General features: G+C 46.6%; 1 protein-coding gene and 1 pseudogene across 1 annotated transcript in view; both read left to right on the top strand.

Moving 5' to 3' along the window:
* LOC149352378 (neprilysin-like) overlaps window positions 1-20,602 on the top strand; it is a 36,488-nt gene that overhangs the window by 13,820 nt on the left and 2,066 nt on the right. The window contains exons 7-8 of the mRNA XM_089577154.1: window positions 13,480-13,910; window positions 17,247-17,396. Of these exons, the coding sequence (XP_089433280.1) occupies window positions 13,480-13,910; window positions 17,247-17,396 (581 nt within the window). The remainder of the gene's footprint in view (window positions 1-13,479; window positions 13,911-17,246; window positions 17,397-20,602) is intronic.
* On the top strand, window positions 8,481-9,557 carry LOC149352379 (uncharacterized; annotated as a pseudogene).

Raw genomic sequence — 20,602 nt, 5'->3', positions numbered from 1 at the left:
GAAAAGAAAATTGAATAAAAATAAGAAAAGAAAATTGGCGTCTTGGTGAGAATCGAACCCGGGCCGGCGGCGTGTGTGATACCGCGACACGATGACGCAAACTATAGTAAGGTATGACGTCATACCCGAGCTCAATCACAATCGCTGCCTCGTGCAGAGAGGAGGAATGATAGAGACAGACGTGCGGTGCAAAGCCGCGTCTGCCGAATCGACGACGCTGGTTTGAGCAACATTCACAGGGGCAGACGAAGCTGGTTTGAGCAACAAACATCGCAGGTGCAGACGAAATCCCAGTGGTGCCATCACTGGTTGACCTCAATGTGGTGCCAGTATGCCCGAATATATTCACCAAAATTTCGAGCACTCGTTCGTCGTACAGCATTCCGGGTGGTGTCATAGCATTTTTCTTTGCATACAGCTTACAGGTTTTAGTCAGGTTAGAGGCTAGCTTGCGACAGCTCTTCGGACCGATGACACGTGCACCTTCAGTTGCATGCTTTAAGGCGCGCTTGAGGTATCCACCGAGATGTCGAGATTTCAGGGCTACTGCGCCTTTTACTTTTCTCAAAACGCATGCTTTCGCATTCCTCCAGGTAAGCAGACTTAAGTTCCCTCAGAATTTTTGCTTTTTTGGGTCGACATGTTTCCGGGGTGCTGCTGGAGGGGCTGAGAGGCGCTCTTCGATTACCGCGCTTCTTAGGAGCTCGAGGTTTTCAACTGCAGCCGCGAGTTTACGCCGCTTCTTGTTCGTTATAATCGAGTGGCACGGCCACAGTTGTTCATTGTATCCGAGACAAATTTCCATTGCTGTAATGGATATATGGACGTTAGCACCGCCTTCGTTTGTAATAAGCGAGCGTTCGTTATATCTACGGCTGTTTTAAGCATTCTGGACTATATGTTGCACCGTTCTCTAGCTAGGTATATCCACTTCTCTTCTAGAAGCGGAACGACACTGTAAATGTGCGCCAACGCGCTGGCAGCCGTCGAAACCAAAAGGACAGAAGGCGGGCAGTGGCGGATAAATTACGTGAACAAAGATGGCTGCGCCGTGCTCTAGCGCTGTGAAGCGTCAATACAGAGGATACTTCGACCTAGCCGAGCTGGAAATAATCGGATTAGACTGCAGCTAATACACGTGATTCATTACACCTGAGATATCCTTTCGACAGGGCCTAAGAGGATGAGGCACAGGAGTGGAGCTACCCTGTAGTTAAACCAAACATCAGTGACAGCCTAGTAAGCCTTGCTTTACTTGGTACCTAGCTGTCCTGTGATAGCTGCAACGCTCTCGGTGTGTGGGGGCGTTGGCGTCTCTGTGGTGCATGGGTGCTTTGGAGCACCGTGCTTTAGGACCGTCTGATCTCGATTCATACCGGCAGCGAAGAAGCACAAACACACAGAGAAGGAACACCCAAAAAGCACGGACGAACGCTGCTTTTGCGTGTTCCTTCTCTGTGTGTTTGTGCTTCTTCACTGCCGGTATGAATCAAGAATGTTACCAACTTGTTCAAAAACGTGTTTTACACACCTGATCTGGTTTGCCGAATATAGGCGCGAGCCCAGCGTAGAAAACGAACGTGCAACTCTCCGTTCGTAATGACAATAAGCAGATAAGAGCGCCGACTGAACAGAAAAGAGCGCACTTCTATTTTTGAAACGGTCGCAGTTCGACATTTGGTGTGCAGATGGCGACGCTGTGCGTAGGAGCGCTATTTCGTATGCCGCAGTGAGCAGCAGTGAGTTCAGGATGCACAACGACGAACGTGGGAACGAAAGAAGGCAGAGAGAAAGAGGCGCCGTCTGGAGAGCTCTTGATTAATTTCGACCGCCCAGGGTTCTCTATATCGGCCACTGACATCGCGTAGCACACGAGCGCTTTTGCATTTCGTTGCCGCTGAAATGCGGCCGCTGAGGCCAGGATTCGATCTCGCGACCTTGCGCTGCCGAACGCCATGGCTCCTAAGACGCCGCACGGAGCACGGCGGCGGGCTGCGTGGCGGGAGCGCTTTGCAACTGGTGGAGTCGGAGCTGTTGTTCTGCTGTTGGGTTGCTGTTCTCATTAGATACCCCCCAAACCAATGGGGTTTGAAAAGTATGCTTTTGCTACGATGAGTTCCATCATCTTTCACTGTCATCTTTGGCAGCCAGTTTTGTGCCGTCAGTTTCTTTGTTTTGTTTTGGGTAAATCTTGAACCTACTTTTGTCATGAGGAGTTGATTGCAAGTCAGCCTTCACCTACCTCCATAATCTCTTTTCAAACACGTTTTGAATTTGCTTGGGGGGATGTCAGATGTACAGCTAGAAACCATATGAGAGGGAACACGGTAGCGCGTGGCCTCCGCGCTTCGCAAAGCGCTGCCACCGACAGACGACGAGAATGGCGGTAAGCAGGGCCTGCTGCTCTTTCCAAGCATGTCCCTGGGGCCGCCCATTCTCGTCAGTTAGCGGCAGCGCTTTGCGAAGCGCGGAGGCCACGCGCTACCGTGTTTCCTCTCATATTGCTTCTAGCTGTAGATTGGTGATTCCAGTCTGCGGTTCCCCTCGGCGGATGATTGCTGTTTCGATGCGCGCACGTAATTTTCTCCTGATCGTTTGTTATCGGTCTGGACGGTATAAATGCAGGCGCTTTTCAAGAAAATAAGCAGCTGTAATTTGTGCTCTCTACTTGTCGTATGTGTTTTGTCCTTTGTGTTAATGCGCAAGAACGCACTTTTCAAACTATGAACCAGCTTGTCCAAACAAAATTACTAATCGACCAGTAGGGTGATACGACGTATTGTCTCTGCGCTTATGCTGAACCAAATATTTTGGGTTTGAGCCAACAACCTACCAATTTACTACAGAAATAGCGTGCAGCCTTAAAGCAGGCTAGCGTCTGGGAATACCGCGGCGTCCGCCCAAGCAAGAACTGTTTACCTGACGGCGAATTCGCCCTAAGTTCCTAGCTCTGATCCTTGCTATTTCAATGAACGAATGCCACACTGGGCTGTCCCTTTGTCTCGGTTTCCCACCGCGACAGATTTCGCCCGATTGAAAGGACGCTCTCCGCTGTACTGCGTTTCTCGATACTGAGAGGTAAGGAGTCTACTGAGGACAGGTAGTGCGGTCGGTGCGGCAGTACGACCTTAGAACACGCGTGCATATCAGATAAGTTCTCTTGGCTCGAAGCTTGCGCGAGTAACCCGGTATTTTGAGATTAGGTGGTTGTTCCTTCTATTGCCTTTACATTTGTAACACAGGATGGGTATGCACACAGTAGCGTTATCGTTATCCACAGAGTGGCGTGGCGATGCGAGCTGCCTCTGGTTGAATAGGCTTGGCCTTCTGTATTTCGCAGAAAGGTTGTCCGTCCAGTGAGTACGATGCGTGACTGAGTAACGGGCGCCGAAATGTCGCGCACGTTTTCCTTTCCGTAGACACGAGGTGGGCGCTCCTGCCTTCTTAATGCTCTGCGTTGCAAGCTGGCTCCACTAAACAAGGGGACGCAAGAATGGCAAATGTGCAGATTCCTGAAGAAAATGTCTTTTCTGTGGACAACTTCTGGTCTCACTTTCAGTTAATGTTCCAACGGTGAGCTTAGGAGGTTATGAAACGGGATGCGATGCCACCTGTGTGTCTATTGATTGAAGTATTTTGCCTGGAAAATGAAAGTCATCAACCAAAAAAGGTAGCTACACGTGTTGCTTTCCTACAAGCTTGACGCCGTCGTTGTAGTAATCATTGCACTAAGGTGCTGAAAATTTTAGAAGCTGCTTTTCTGTTGCCTCGCAATACGTGTAAAGGTTCATGTCTGTATGTGTGCGCATATCAGCAGAGCATGCTGCCGAGCTACTCGGTGCTACATGATATGAAGAAGTTAGCACGAAAACCAGACGAAGAACGGAAGAGAAGACACATAAGACATTCATTAGTGCTTGTAAATGTCTTATCTGTCTTCTCTTCTGTTCCTCGTCTAGTTTTCGTGCTAACTTCTTCCTGTCGTGTGTGTGTGTGTGCGAGGGTGGGGGGTGGAGGGAGATGTGTTTATTTTGTGGTAGTACGATCGTATAGCAATATTTGGCTTGTCGCAACAACTCTAGAGACGAGCGTATATGACACTCCTGGTTGGAGCTATTTGTACTGTGCATCTGACCAGTGAACAGCGCACCTGCATAAAGCGGGCGGAACGAAATATGGGCGTTTTCGATCGGGGCTTCTTGGTCTAGGTAAGTCTGAACTTTACACTACTGATTTAATCGTTTAAATGGTGTATGATTCTCTGAGCTTTGGGCATAGGTAATGCGACCGCATTAGACCACGTCATGCGCTTTCTCGTCCTCCTTTAGTCACAAAGGTAGCTGATTGACTGAGAGGGCGATGACGTCAAAGGTCACGTGACTTTGTCACGTCACGTGACCTTGCCCTGCTCTTCTGCCCTGGGCAACCTGCAGACCGCGGCAGGTGAAAATTGAGTTAACTACATTCAATTCAACTGCCACGTAGCCTTGTAGGTTTCACCTCATGCGATTCCGCGTCTTCGTTAGTCTCAAAAGTCGCTGATTGGTCGAGAGGATGATGTCTTCACAAGACCACGTGACGAACTCGCTAAAACTCAAAACTGAAAATCAAAGCGGGATCGCGCAACCGAGAAAAGCTGAGACAAGCAGGTTGGAACAGGCACTCGGCGGACTTAGTGCATGATTATGTGTGTGCAAACAAAAGTATGACGACAGTGACAATATTGTGCGCGTAGAGAAAGAACTAACATAGAAGGATAAACATGTAGCAGCGACGTTGCTTCTAATGCAGTCGCGTTCCACTTTTATGGTGACTTAAGCATCCCCATAATTGCTTAACGGTCACACTTAGATGACATGTACTTCGTATTTTAAATTGAAACACGAATCGATGCATTAAAAAATTAAAAGGGTCCAAAAGCCAGTCTAAAAATTTACTTCCCAAGAACTCATAATTTCTTAAGTGTCCATTTTCTGGCATCTGCCGCCCGCTTTGTATTTCCTATCTTTTCAGCAATATGTGTGCGCTGCTGAACGGCCACTGTTTTTATCCCCTCACAATATAAAACGTCTTTACCAGGCGGTCAAGCAAGCGCTGAGAGCTTTGGTGTATCTGACTACGCAGGGACTTTTTGAATCTCATAATGAGGCTAAAAGAATCAATTTTTTTTTCATATATAAATTTCGGTATTCTCTGTTGGCCATCATCAACCCACTTCCCCAACTCTGTGACATTTCAAACGTAGGAAGGAGGGAAAGATAAACGGCGCAACCATTAAGGAAGATTGTATTTTGGGTCGCGTGTGTTATTATGGTAGTGTTTTTAAATGATGCGACTCTGGGCATTCAACCAACGGGCACTTTGATGGAGTTTTAGATTCCGTGTGGGCTACTCGACATTGCTGAAACCTAACCTCGCTTTCAAATCGCTCGCTGATCGTCGCTTTCAAATGCGTTCGGAAGACTACTTAAAGGGCAGAAAACAGCGGGTATTAAGAAATGGAAAGTGCTCTGGTCTTGTGGCTGCTAAGTTGGGAGTGACCCAAGGTTCCGTTCTGGGGCCACTGCTGTTTCTTATTCATATAAATGTTTTAATGACGGGGTTTAGACGAGAGTGTGATTGTTCGCGGACGACCGTGCTTCGTACACCAGAGTGTGCTGGGAAGCCGATTCCATACAGCTCAATAATAATCTCAGGCGTATTGATAACTGGTGCTGCACCAGTAGAATGTTCCTAAAAGTAAAAAAAAAAACGTGTCCACGTATGCTTCGCCAGGAAAAATAAAAATCAATGGCAAAGGGAGTATCCCCTCAACGGAGAAATGATTAGATCAGAAACTACGTATAGGTGTCTAGTTGTTATTTTTTCTGAGGACGGTAAATAATAGGTACATGTTATTGGTGCGGCTCAGAGGGAAACTTTGTACCTTACTAATATTAGGCTCATGTTAGAATACGCGTACGTAGCGTGGGAGCCGTTAACAATTTTTCTTGAAGACAAGCTCGATAGCGTTCAAAAAAAGGCTGCAAGATTCGTCACGCGCGTCTACAACTACGGTATTGAGGTTCGCAGATCAAGGAAAGTCTAGGGTGGAAGTTGCTATCCGCACGCAGAAATGTATTCAGGTTAAAATTTTCGCATAATGTTAGCAGTGGTAACCCAGGAATTGACAAAACATGTATGTAAAACGACCTCATTATCGGTGCAAGAAACGAGACAATACCAAAAAAAAAATCGGTCCATACCAAAGTCGCATAAATGTAGTTAAGTTTTCATTCTTGCCACGACCATTAGAATGTGAATTTATTAGGTTTTCCACTCCTGTAATAGCCTGAGAAAGGCTGACAGTATCAATAAATGAATGAATGAATGAAAATGGAATTCACTCCCGGATCAGATAATGTCTGCACCCAACGTTTCTTCTGCCATAGAGAGCATCACATCAATCTTATTATTTAATACTTCCAGTGTACTGCTTTTTGAACAGTGTAACAGAGTTTGTAATTGGATACTTTGCTTGCGGTTGAATGGGTTGTCTTACGCTTTTAGTTACCCTAATAGTTTGTGTTTCCGTTTTATAACTGATTTTATGTTTTTGTTTCGGGAACTCTTTTTACCTTTGGTTTTGTAAATAACACCCATTCGATAATGCCAAAAGGGGCACTGCAGTTATCTCTCGTAAATGCAGGCAGGTCTCTCAATAGGGAGGTTAGAGAGGCGGCGTACCAAACATACTTCAGGCCCATTTTAGAGTATGCCTGTCCTGCGTGGGATCCTTGGCATAATATTCATGTGCTAATGCTTGAACGTATCTGATCTGCTGCTGCGCGGTTTGCCTTTGGCCTCTACGATCGCTTCCTTAATGCAAGGAATTTAAAAAGGTATTGGGCTGGGTTCCATTGAGTGAACACCGCGGAGCTCTACGTATAAGGCTCTGCTACTCAATCTATCATGGTCAAATAGGAGTTTCATTTTCATCATATTTGCAACCACCGCATCATCACGAATTTATCATAGTTGCAGAGTGAGGCCGTATAGTTCAAGGTAAAAAATTTCCTAGCATTAGTTTTTTTTCTACCAACCATCAAGGAATGCAATTCACTGCCAAGTGATGTGGTGAGACGAAGCACTGCAAATGTTTTACAAAATATTCTATCACCGACAAAAATGCCATATAGGCGGTGCGGTTTTTTTTATGAATAACGAATACAGCTTGCATTCACGAATAATTAAACTGCTGCATGTCTAATTTACGAAAAAAAGTGAAATAATTCAGGTTTCTTTTCTGCATCGCCACCCCGTTAACCACAGGAATGTATGCGTATTCAGTTCCTGCAGTATTTTTGTGCACATCATTCTAAGAAGCTTGAAATTTTTTCGGCGTAGTTATGAGCTTCATGTAATGAAACTGAGCTGCTACTTTCAGAACTGTATTGCATATTTGGGCTCTTGTACATTTAGAACACGCATTCTGCGAGGCTATTGACTGGAAACATTTCTGTGCTTTTTGGTCGAAGCTTCTTCGTAATGTTGAAACGTTTTTTTTTGCCAGGTGAGGAAACGAAATTGCCCCTATAGAAAGCGTTATAAGTGTAATGGCGACCGTCCGAGACTGAAGTAAACGCTTGTTTTATGCCGAGAAGTTTCAAACTCGTCCTAGGCCATGTGAAGAAAGTTTAGTTCAACTGGGCAAGAACATAGGACAAGCAGTAAAAGCTTGCGGCGGTGCCCAGAAGTTTAGTTTCATTGCGATTACAACATAGGACAAGCTAGCTTGCGCGAATTCTTGCTGTGGCTGAATTCGAAGAGTGACTGACAGTGTTTTGGCCGGTTTCAGTAGACGCACTGTTGCTTTATTTCAGTCGTTCCTGGCAGAAAATTCGTGTCCTAGCAAACACGATCATTGTTTAGCAGTTCAGTCATAGTGCGATTAGAGTTCACCCCGGGACCTTGAGAGGTAGTTAAGATGATATCAGGCGCTGACTGACGCAGTGGTGTTGTCCCGTCGTTCTTACTTTCCTCAGTAACTTTTTAAATTTGCATGCGTGATTTGTACGTGGGCATGTGAGATTTGCGTGAATGTACTAGAGCAGTCGTACACCGCAGCCCGGGCAAATCTCACTTCCACTCCCTACACTCAGCACAATGCCGGACGTGCGCCTTGAAATGCGCCTTTTGTAAGTGTTCGTGCTTATCATGCGCAAGGGGACCTATACTGAGAGCTTGAATGCAGGCTGAAGTCCTTCGGCACGTAGGTTACGGCAGCTAAGCATCGCGTTATAGAAACTTCGCTGTAGTCGAACCACAAAGGCACAGCAGCCAATGGTGTGTAGGATGCGTACTGGAAAATTCTATTTAACATAATGAGATGTAGAGTGGGACGCTTCACGACACGTGCCGGGGAGAACATTGCACTGATGATAATTTTGCAGGGCCCAGTGTCCAATGAATTCTGCAATCGATGCTGTCTGTACCAGAGAATGGGTCGCGCTGATGGTGTTTTCATGCTGCAGGTGACCAGGTGTCTCACACTGAGCAGCGAAGGGACATCTCAACAGGACAGGCGCCATGTTATCGAAACTCGTGATGAAGTAGAGTTTTCCAACCGCAAAGTGCCACTTTGAAGGGACATTATGGTTTAGCCCTCGTATCCGCAGGTGAACTGGGAAGCGGCAGTCCAGGCAGCACGAAAAGTGTCAATGCGATCTAAACAGTACTGCTTATTGGAACAAGTATAGAACGTGCAAGCCGATTGCTGAAGTCCTTGACGAAGGATACCACAGGCGTGCGACCCCGGAAGAAGAAATACTTGAAGAAATAGCGAATTTCCGCGGTTCATTGTAGATACTGTAGTTTCGGATTGCATAGAGTGGCAGGGCGTTTTGGGGCCACGACGAAAACGACCAAAGCGCAGCGAAAGGCCTCTCTTTAGAGGTCATTAACCTTGTAAAGAAGTATGATTCGGTTTTGCAATATTACTTCGGTTCTGGCCCTAAATATGCTACATACGTCAGCAACCGAGTACAGAGTGACTTTGTCGCGTCGCTGTACGCTGCAATGTTTGCATCCCTTGAAGAGAAGACAGTGTATTCGAAATGCGACGAAGCGTCACCACATGCAGCTGTATGTTGTCCTTCTGTACTTTTATGCAGAATAGAACAGACCAGCGGAAGTTTTCGCTGCGCTGTAAAGACTTACCGCAGTTTAAAACAGCCAAGTATTTTCCCCGGCGGAGCGCGTTCTTGGTAGTAATGAAGTTCCGTGGGCTTCAGTAAGCTCAGTTTTTTTCCGACGGTGCGGCCAGCAAGTCTGGCTATGTTTCAGGAGTCCGAGCTAAACGTAAAGAGCGTAACAATATACTCTCCGTGCTCTGCTATGCGCACTGCTTAAACATGGTGCTTGTTGATGCTTGCTTATCTCGAGCAGAATACTGAGCTTGTCTGGCACTCTGCAGATTGCATACAATTTCATAGAGCGTGGAACAGTGCATGAAGTAATTTCCGAGCGGATTTGTCAGTCGTTTGGCATTAGACTTAACGCTCGAGTCTTTGTGTACAACTAGGTGGGGTTGTAGAGCAGAGACCGTGAAAGAATTGAGAGACAACTACGCTTGCCTCGTTAGAAAAGTACAGGAGATTATGAAAAGCATGCGTCACCCAGACACGCGGGTGAAGGCGAGAGGACTTAAAGAACTTCGATTTCATAGCCTGGCTAGAAATTGCGCATCCCGTTTTGCAGATGGTACTGAAGGTTAGCAAAATTTTAAAGGACCAAAAAGTAAATCTCACGACTGCTTTTTAGAAGGTAAAAACCTGAAGGAGGCGCTCGAAGAAATCGAAGAGAAAAACAATGCTTTTGCCAAGATGCTCCAAGACATTTCTTAAGCATGTGGGGCCCATGACATCGAGGTACCTGCCTTACGAAAGAGGAAAGTGCCTAGGCACGTGGATCCCAGTTATGCTAACCAATGTTTTCCCGTGACCAGGAAAGAAGAGTTCCGCGTCACTGTATACTATTCTATGACTGACTTCGTTGTCTAAGGAATTTGAAAGGGATTCGCACAGAAAGCTGTTGGCCGCCCTTGTGCCATGAGCAACCCTATGCAGCGGTCTGCAAGAGACGAACAAGCTTGCATATGGAGTGTATATTTTGATGTTGATTCAGATAGCTTGTGTGCTGAGCTACGCCTGTTGAAATCACAATCAACATCAGAGCAAACGGAATCTCGTGATTGTTATGAATGTTTGGACTGGTTACAAGTGGGCGGCTTGGGCAAATCAGTGTACAAAAACTTCTCTACGATTCTTAAGAGCTTTTTGGTTATATCTGTGTCCAGGTGTTCATGTGAAATAGCTTCTTCAATTCTTGCAATCGTTGAAGCGAAGCTAAGATCAACCATGTGTAACGAACGACTTCACGGATTGGTTTTTCTGTTGTCATCATCATCATCATTTATTTACCCTTAAGGGCCCCAGGGGGCATTACATAAGGGGGAGGGGGGCGAACAGTAATCAAGTCACAAAGAGCAAAGTTGGAACATAAACTTAGACACATGTAGATACAGCTGTGAACACTTCAAAAGAAAAACAAGCGAGTAAGTAGGTAAACACAAGAAAAAGAAAGAAAAAAAGAAAAAGAAAAAGGGCCTTCAACAGGAATCATTTGGGGAATAAATCAATTAACATCTCATTAAATTTTAGGGAATTGACTTCATTCACAACACTGTCTGGAAGGACATTCCACTCGGCTATGGCAGCTGGCAAGAACGAGGAATTGAACGCATTAGTTGAACCATGAATGCGTTGAATACTACGGCAATTAAACAAACGTCGCGATGATCTTAAAGGGGGCAAAATTAGGCTCTCACGCAGTTGGGAAAAATTATAATAAAGTTTATGAAATAGACAGAGCCTTGCTATCTTACGACGGGATGCCAATGAAGGTAAACCAACGGAGGATTTGATATTAGTAACACTCGACCAAGAATCATAATTTGATGTTATAAACCGAGCAGCTCGATTTTGAATGGCCTCTAACATATGTGCTAAATACTCTTGATGGGGATTCCAAATGCTCGATGCATATTCAAGTTTAGTGCGGATGAAAGTTTCGTATGCGATTAGTCTAACCTTAGGGGGAGAAAATGTGAGCGATCGTCTGATGAATCCTAGTGATTTAGAAACGCTAGCAGCAAGGGACGTAATGTGCTTCGACCAGTTAAGATCAGTTGTTATTTCTATGTCGAGGTATCTGTAGGATTCAACTTCAGATAGCGCGGTCCTGTTTAGCGTGTATGAAAAGTGCAGGTTAGATCGTTTACGGGACACGTGCATAAACTTGCATTTAGTTTCGTTCAGTTTCATGAGCCAGGTCGAGCACCAACTTTGTATCAAGTTCAGGTCGTCCTACAGCAATGACTGGTCGTTCGTAGTGCTAACACGGCGGTAAAGAACGCATTCATCTGCGAACAAACAGATGGATGATGAAATACCGGTAGGAAGGTCATTGATAAAGACAAGAAACAGGAGCGGCCCAAGAACTGAGCCCTGAGGCACTCCAGAGGTGACTTTAGTGACGGTAGAAGGATAGTTGTCGATGACGGTGTATTGCGAACGATTAGTTAGGAAACTGCGAATCCATGATAATATCAGCGGGTGCAGTGAAAGGGAGGAAAGTTTAGCCAAGAGGCGCTGGTGGGGAACTCGGTCGAAAGCTTTAGAAAAATCGAGGTAGATATCTGTTTGAAACAAGGAGTCAAGGTTTAGGTGGAGGTCAGTCGTAAATTCAAAAAGTTGAGTTTCACATGAGTAGCCAGAACGGAATCCGTGTTTGTTTGGAAAGAAAAAAGAATTTCTATCGAGGTGATTAGCTACTTGGGAGTAAATAATATGTTCAAGTAGTTTACACGCAATGCATGTTAGCGAGATGGGACGATAATTTGATGGATCAGAGCGGTTTCCTGCCTTAAAGCAAGGCACGACTCAGCTAATCTTCCACTCAGACGGAATTTGGCCACTAGAAATAGATTGCGTGAAAATCATTTGCAGGAAGTGGCTGGATATTACTTTGGTACCTTTCAGAATTTTCGCAGAAATGTTGTCGGGCCCAGGAGCACTTGATACCTTTAAATCTTCAATAAGTTTACATATTCGAGCAAGATATTGCAATATGAACCAAATTTGATTCAATAATTGAACATTTTGTGTTGGGTAAGCGCAGACGCCTGCTCTCAACATTATTTTGAGTGAAAAAAAAACCAGAAAGAATCTGAACCATTGTTTCGGTTCTATGAGAATTCTCTGCTTTCTTGTGATATTTTTTGAACATAGTGTTCTGCAACCAATTTTGTTGAGTGAGACTGGGCACTAAGATGCCTTGTTTCATTAGAATTAAATCGGTAAATTAAAATTTTGCCTTGTTTCAGCTGCAGAACAGTACGATAAATGCAGGACCAGCAGGCGTGTTTTTTGTTTGAGTGGCAAGGAAAGTCAGGGCACGTAAAGTGCCCAGTGGGAGGGCGGCGTTGCAATACTGCCATCGTAGTGTCTTCCCAGTACCGGAGGAACGGGAGAAGGCTGTGATCTTTTTTTATTAATGCAGGTAATCCTGTTTTTAGCGATACAGACTACGGCAAAATACTGAATAAATAAAATAAAATAAAGTATTTTTATCACCAAGCTGCCGTAAAAAGCCCATGCATAAAGTACACTGTCCCAATGAAGCCATTGTTTTTTTGTTTTCGTCTTTTGTAACTCAGCGAACTGTTTTTATTCGCACACGAGAAAACACCCTGCCATTTTTCGCAGCGTGTACGCCTTAAAATGTCGCACAACGCTGTTCGGCACTTATTCCGCGCGAGTGGCTTAACCCCCGCATTTTGCGCGACCGTCTGGCAAATCACTGTCTTTGTGCGGTAGAGCGGAACCCGCTCGTTTTCTTTTTCGGAATCAGCCAACGGTGCATAAGCGAGGGCTATTGAAATTTCATCGCAAACTCGGTATATCGGTTGTCGGGCGCGTCTTTTCGGCCTCCAGAATCGGTCCATGATATTTGGCAGTGAATATAACAAGCAGTGCCTTTAACTAAGACATTTTAGTGTCCTTTCTACTTTGTGAAAGCGGGGTTTAATAAAAGTATCTTGTTCATTTTCAGGCTGTCGTTGCATGCTACGCTCCGCGATTGGTTGGAACACCGACATGATTACAATAACGTATTGGGACCTGCGAGAGCCATTTTCTGAAACAATTTTTTCGTTTGAAACAATACATTTCTTTTCTGTGAAGGTAACTTGTGCACCGTCATACCATCTCAAAATTTACCCTTTGCTCCTTTAAGAAGTTGTCATTTGTAGTTTTTAACGGAAGTCGGTATTGCATTACTGAATATCACCAAAGCATGATAAGCAAAAAGTCGCTCAGCCATGGTTCTACCTAACCGTTGTGCCTGAAGCCCTGCCATAATTTTTTTTTTTCACCACAGCCATTTCAAAGGAAAGGCTGAGAGACGCTACTACAATAGCGACGAAGATGCGCGACATGTTCTCCAGCTTGGTGACAAACTTCTCAGTGTTCAACCGAGAATCGAAGAATAAAGTCATGGACAAGCTACAAAAGCTGAAGATCACGATTGGCTTTCCCGATAGCATCGACACCACCCAAAAGGTGGACGCACTTTACGCTAAGCTGGCCCTTTCCAAGGCTACCTTCTTCGAGAACTGGCTCGAGGCCTCCAAGTATAAGATGACCATCGCTTCCGTGGACAGCAAGGCGGTGGTATTCGACGCCACGTCTTCCATGATGTTTTACGAAGCAATGAAGAACGAGGTGGTCATTCCAGCGGGCGCATTGCTGCCGCCGCTGTTATACAGCCCGCAAGGGGTTCCGGCTTACAATTACGGCAGCTTCGGGCAAGTAAGTTTGCATTTGCGTGTGCAAACGCGATCCTTACGTTGGTCAGTGGTGTAGTTTGCTTCTTTAGCCAAAGCAGTAGCAGCGGAAGCAATAACAAGGAATACGAGTTAAATGGCTGGACAGTTTTTTTGAAATTGGATAAAGTTTGTATAAATGATGTTGTTCACTATGCTTGATTTTCTTGGTGCAGTCGCTGTTAAAATACAGATACCAACGTACAACAAAATTTTAGAGGGTGACTCCGTATGGCGCGAAATATACCCACGAGTCTACAGCCACCATTTCAGTAGATTCTTCGTTTCGGAAGCGGTGATATTTCACGCCGGTCCGAGGAGGCAGACATGGACGAGCACTACTTCCAACTGATTTATTCAGTGAAACCCACACGCGTATTATGCACGTTCTCAAGTGCTAGAATGACAGCCTCAGCAAGAAAACATGTCACAGATTACCAGCCCATACTAAATAACGCAAGCTCTTTTCTTGGTAATGAGATGAACGATGAACTGACGCAGTTACTCCTAAGTGATGCCATTTTTGGTGCTTCAGTGATTTATCGTGTCAGTTGACCTCGACTTCTTTCAATGATACGGCAACACAGTCGCGGCAATCTTTGCTGAGAATGACGAGAAAACTACCGATAGAATTTCTCACGTTGTTGTGCTCGAGCAGCCGTTCGTTAATACAGCACCCAGTCTGTCCCCCATATATGCTTCTTGCCGCGAGACAGTGGGAAGCAACAGACCGCACTATATGAGCACTCAAAGTGTGTTGTTTGGTGTTTTATACCACAGTTTTGTTTGAAAGAAGCTATAGGGCTTTGTGAGCTTGCAAAGTTTGTTAAGCTTGTGGGTAGCAGTGAACGTTACTTTCACGTCGGCTTTTCCCGCAGTTGTCTTAGGCTGGGTGAAGTACAACAACGTGGCTAATTCGACCGGTTATTTTGTGACCATTCACTTGAAAAAGTGCCGCGACTGTGTTCCGCTTCTAAATTATCGCCGTATCAGTGAAAGAAGTCGCTCAACTGACACAAGAAGTCACTGAAGCACAAAAAAGATCATCACTTTGTAGTAACTGCGTCAGTTCACCGTTCACTTGATTATCAAGAAAAGAGCTTGGGTTTAGTAGTATGGTCTATTAATCCGTAACGCGTACATGCATAAAACGCGTGTGGGTTTCACTGAACGAATAAGTTGGAAGTAAAGTGCTCGTCTATGTCGGTCTCCCTGTGTCTTTGTGAAATTTCAGCGCTTCCGAAATGACGTGTAGACACCAGAAAACCCAATCCACGACCTTTGCGGACTTTAATACAAAATTTCGTTTTAGGCGAGCAGGCGCCGAGGTACCGTGAAATTAGTCATGCTCTGTTGATGCGGGCAGTTTGATCACACTGCTAATTCCCATTAGTCAACACCACAACTTAAAACAAAAAACAATTCCGCAATGCACTCCCTTGTTTCATCAGCGCTAGTTGGCAGTGAATGCGAAGAAAGCATTGGAAACTACGACGCAATTGACGGCAAGCAGCCGGTTCTCGCTTCGAAGGGCGCCCATGTTTCCTGATAGGTATCCCGACTCGCTTCGCCAATGTGCGTGCGATGCCGAGCGATGCCAACGTCAGTGTTATGTCGGAAATACGTCTCGCGCGGTTGTTGCCATAATAAAGGCCCATTCACATTTGCGAGTCGCAGAGGTCGCGTGACTGTTTTGGTCGAAAAGCGACAGTCGCAAACGGTCGCCCTGGTCGAAAAGCGACAGTTGCGGGCCAGTCGCTCGCTGCTCGATTTTTTAGCCTCGCGACTGCGAGTCGCAAACCGCTGAACCAATCAGCGAGCGAGCCAAGCTTCCGGCAACGACACCGCTCGCGGGCGCGCCGGGCGACGACCTGCGCTGCTCCCAGCTGGCTGCCCTAGTCGTCGCTAAGCCTAGCCGGTTTCATATCGATATCGCGGCTGAGGGCGCTTCGGATCCTGGCCAGCGCTAGTAATTAAGATTCTGCTTTCGTCACCGCTTTATTGTGGACCTCGTATTATAATAATATCAAGACATGCTCGACTTCCGCGACGCCTTCAGCAGCGGGGCTAGCAGACAACAGTCGAGCCGCACGGAGCAGCAGCAGCAGCAGCAGCAAAGCGGCTATGGGAAGAAATTTGCTTGTGTCGCAGTTATCACTTCTACCAGCAACTCGGTAGTGGCCAGCGATCTTCAAAAATGTTTCATTTTTTTTACATTTCTGTACCCAAGGGCTTGGTATGAACGCGAACAAGCAATATTAACGCATTTTTCTGACGCCGGCGGCCGGCATACTGCAGGCTGGTAGGCTGGCCCTGCAGAGAAGCGCGCCTCTGTCATGATGACGCTTGTACGACCGCGGTGCACATCAAAACCGTCACGACAACCTCATCTTCGCCCGGGTCGTTCTAGTATATTGCGAATAGCAGTTCAGATGACGGAGCGCGAGTACAGGAGGCGCGGCCAAACAGACGAAACTCTCGAAAGCGCGCGAACAACGTGATTCCCGGGAGTTTTCGCTTCAAACGAGAATCTAACGAGAAGGCGACCCGCTGGTCGCACTTGCAAGTGTGAACAACGGTGTTGTCGAGCTGCTGCTTGGTCGCAAGCGACTGCTCGTCGCGTGCCCTTTGCGACTCGCAAGTGTGAATGGGCCTTAAGACTGTTATAACTTTTTCTCTACCTCCTCATGTCCTACCTGTGGAGTGAAACAAAAAAAAACGCAAACGAAAATTTTTGTTGCCAGTTAGCGTTTTAATAATCCTTGATAATAATTTTTATTCATTGTGATATAATAGAACCGCAAAAGAGCAATTTTTCTTTTCCAATTTATAGCATAAACTTGTGTGTAGATGATTCAGGTCGCTGGATTGTTAACAAGGTGACAACATGTACTGTAGCATGATGCACCAAAACAACATGACTACTATCGTCAACGCAGCATGGCAAGAAGCTACTCTGGTAAAGAAAACAAAAAACATCCAGTCTGAGTGAGAACTTGAGCTGGGAGAAGTCATGGAGGTAGTAAGCATGAGTGGCCACTATAAGTGCTCTTACCTATTGTTCTTGATTTGCTTACTGAAATTTCATTGATCTAGTCAAAGGGAACACTGAGTACATTTTTTGTCGTGTTGATGTGAATGTTACATTTGAGCCTCAAGTTATAAGAAATCAGGTTCGCATAACCCTGATCACGAGGGACCGCAAAACAAACAACCAACTAAACAAAGCAGAAATACGAGTGTTTGCGTGCCTGCATATTGTGTGAGATGCAAGGCATGTAGTTTTCACCTTTACGTGCTCGGTCACCGTTTTAACTTGCAGTATGTTGCTGTGGAGATGGCTCGAGGTTTCGGATCAAGAGGAAAAAATTCCAATTACGAGGACCAACTAAATCCTTGGGTGAATTCTGAGCTGAAGGAGTACTACGACAGCGTCAAGAGCTGCCTGAAAGAAAGCTGGGATGTTGTCAAGGTGAGCGTCGCTGTTTTAGGCAAAGCCGGGAACCGCGACACCAAATGACTGCCAGAGAGGCCCGGTGGAATTACAAAACCCGTTATGGCACTGCATGGTGCGTTCGTGAATTATGCATTGCATCTGTTCCTTTGTGTTTTCGTGATATTCCCGCTACGCCATCAGCTCTTGCTGTGCGCATGGAGGCGAATGAAAGTTTAAAGCTCATTCTAATGTTAGCTGTGTCATGCTTGTCTGAATAATTCATAGCGTGAAATGAACGCTCTTGATGACTGCGAAACTCAGCATCCTCTTAATCTGTGAAGCTCCGTGAGATGCTGTGTGAGAACCTTCTGTAGCCAGACTTTAGCGTAGTGCAAGCTGCTGTTTTACTCACACGTCACTACGCAGTCGCATGAGGCTGCGTTAAAACTTTGTCCAATTAAAATTAATCCGCTTATTGAAGAATTGCTGCGAACTCTAACTGTTCATCTTGTTTACATTTCCGTAAAGAATCATATAATGCTTTGGAAGAGTGCCTAAGACACCCTTTGTCAGACAGCCTTCGTCAGAAATTTAGAGCCCAGGAGGTTGGCTTATAAGCCATGCAGTAGGCCTCCTGTAGCATTTGTGGAAGTACTACCCGTTGGAGGGGCAGGACTAGAGGTCTTCTCACCTTCAAAAAATTTGGAATGCTGAGGAGGCATTACGAGCCACACGGTGAGGCTCAGAAGCAAACCCCATGGGCTCTAACCTTTGGACAAAAAGGCTACGTCACCGAGGGAATCTCTGCAAAGTTACAGTCTTAGGCACGGTCATAGCTAACATATAATGAACAAAGAATCCTACTCGTTCTTTCTTAGAGCGCGCTGCAGTTGCTTTATCGTCACCTTTATGCCGTCATGGAGCAACCGGCATGTGACGTCAACGCCGCCGCTCAGGATAGTGGCGTGAGCGCGGTTACCAGAGGCGAGTAGACGCAGCCGCAGCAGGCCGGCGTCGCCCTCAGCGCCGCACATTGAAGGAAAACGAAAGAGGGAATTCCAGTGGAGCGGAAGTAAGAAAGATAAATAGTGCCCCTTAAATTTCTCTGCTATTGTTACGCGTTCATAACATTTTTTTTGGGACGACGTCACTTGTCGGTCACCTACCTATTCCAATGCCTTTCTCGAGATAAGCAGAGTGATGGTTCAGGGTCCCTTCGAGCTTTGTCGTTAATACGGCTGCCTGGTGGCTCAGACCGAAAAGAGGCTCTGTGGCTTCTTGTGTGGTCTATATCTAGGCTGATGTGATGTAACGAATTCTTTTCTTCGAATCTATTCTGCCTTTATCATGCTCCGCAAGGAGTTGTCGATCTGGACGTTAGCGGAGCGGGGCGTTAGCGGGGAGATGACAAGAATAAACATAAAATACAATGAGATACATTATCCTGACCTGGTTTCTACTATTGGGAGGTGGACAGAAGTTGCAACTTTCTTATTACGGTTACACGCTGAGTGCTTAGTGATGACGTGTTTTGCGGTGTTCCAGAGAGGGGTTAGATGTTGCAAACTCTCCTGGGCTCGGATGATAAAAAATATATTGCATTTCTAACCCTGTTGCATTTTAAGGCGAAAACCTTCAATGGCTCATGCTCGCTGTGTCCGTCCGTGCGCTGGAATCGTGCCAACTGTGGCCTCTCTTCCGCGCAGCGGCGCAACCTCCTCCCCTCCTTAGCAACCGGCGCGCCGGTGGGGGGCGCAGCTGTGCATAGCAACCGTGACGTCACACAGTAGCGGCAGAACGAGCGCGCGCGCGTCGGCGGTGGCAGCTGCACCACCGCTCCTTCGCCTGACATCTCGTTGCAGTCGAGTGAGTGAGACGCATGGCTCCGAAGCGGCCCAGTGATTCCGCGCCAAGCGGTTCGGGGAAGCGGCAATGGGTTGACCACAAGGCTTTCGCCAAGCACAATTTAGAGTTTCCAAAGTGTCTTCGGTAATTTTATTCGCCTCGTCGCGTAGCCCCGGTCGGTAGGAACGGATGAACTTGAACAGCCGCTGCGCCGAGCAGATGGCGCGCCATTGCTTCAGCTGCGCTCCGCCAGATGGCAGCGCCTCGGCGCGCCGCGCGGCAGCGGCCACACCGTGGCAGCGGCGAGAGCAATTTGCTCTGTCTACGACAGATGGCGCCACTAGGAGGTCCGCCATAAAGCCCACTTCTGGCATTCGAAGCCGGCGTTAGCAGCATTGGCGCGCAGTGCGAAACGCTGCTGCAGAGCGGGCGCACGATCGTCATTGACTCTTAAACAACACGGCTGTAATTAGCCTAATTTCTAGTCAGACCACATGAATAAATAACACAGAGTAAGAAATTGGTCGAGTTGGGAATCGAACCAGGGTGTCCGGAGTGCTAGACGAGCACGCCAACCACTCCGCCGTGCCAGCTCGATGGTTTGGAATGAACAAAGGCACGTCTAGTGAATACGGTGTCTTCGTTCACTCCCATGTTCCTCCCTTCCCGTTACGGCGAGGTTCAGGTGTCCACCGAGATATGTGAGACAGATACATTTCCTTTCCTCCAAAACCAATTTACCGACGAGCAAGGCGTACAGCCGAATGGGCGGTGGTGTCTCTGGACTCCCTGGCAGCGTGGCGGAATGGTCACGTGACCAAATATGGCGGCGCCCATGCTCCCGCGCTGTTAAGCGTCTATAAATTCGCGCTTGCCTTGGCGTGAATGCTTTGCTATGCAATCCTCTAAGGAGAAGTGGCAGCGACAGGAAGAAGCGAGAAAGCGACAACGTGCACAAGAGACGCCAGAACAGCGTGAAGAATGTCTTGCAAAGCGTCGTGCTAAGGATGCAGCTCGGCGACAACGTTCTACCTAGCAGAGTGGTTCCACGCCATCGGTCACCGATGAATCTCAACACCTGACTGCTCAGAAACGCCGCAATGCTACCAGGCGAAGGCAACGCGCCGAAGAATCGCCAGAAGAACGCGTGCAGACTCGAAAAACAGCGGATTACCGAGGTTGACATTGCTGACGCAATTAACCCGGTTTAACCAGAGCTAAACCACTGCCAATTTTTTTTAGTTGTCCTCGCCATTCGCCATCGGCCAAAGCGATACCACATCTCTGTTGCTACCACCAATGGGCAATAAATATGACGGATGAAATAATAACGAAAAGTATAGACGATCAATGCGATTGACGCGGCAGAATATGAACTCGCATTAGTGTTCCTCTTG

The sequence above is a fragment of the Amblyomma mixtum genome, chromosome 3 (assembly GCF_055824585.1).
Source record: "Amblyomma mixtum isolate Tamu chromosome 3, ASM5582458v1, whole genome shotgun sequence".
NCBI classification, from domain to species: domain Eukaryota; kingdom Metazoa; phylum Arthropoda; class Arachnida; order Ixodida; family Ixodidae; genus Amblyomma; species Amblyomma mixtum.
The sequence above is the reverse complement of the archived record's forward strand: the minus strand, read 5'-3'. Positions and strand labels throughout refer to the sequence as shown.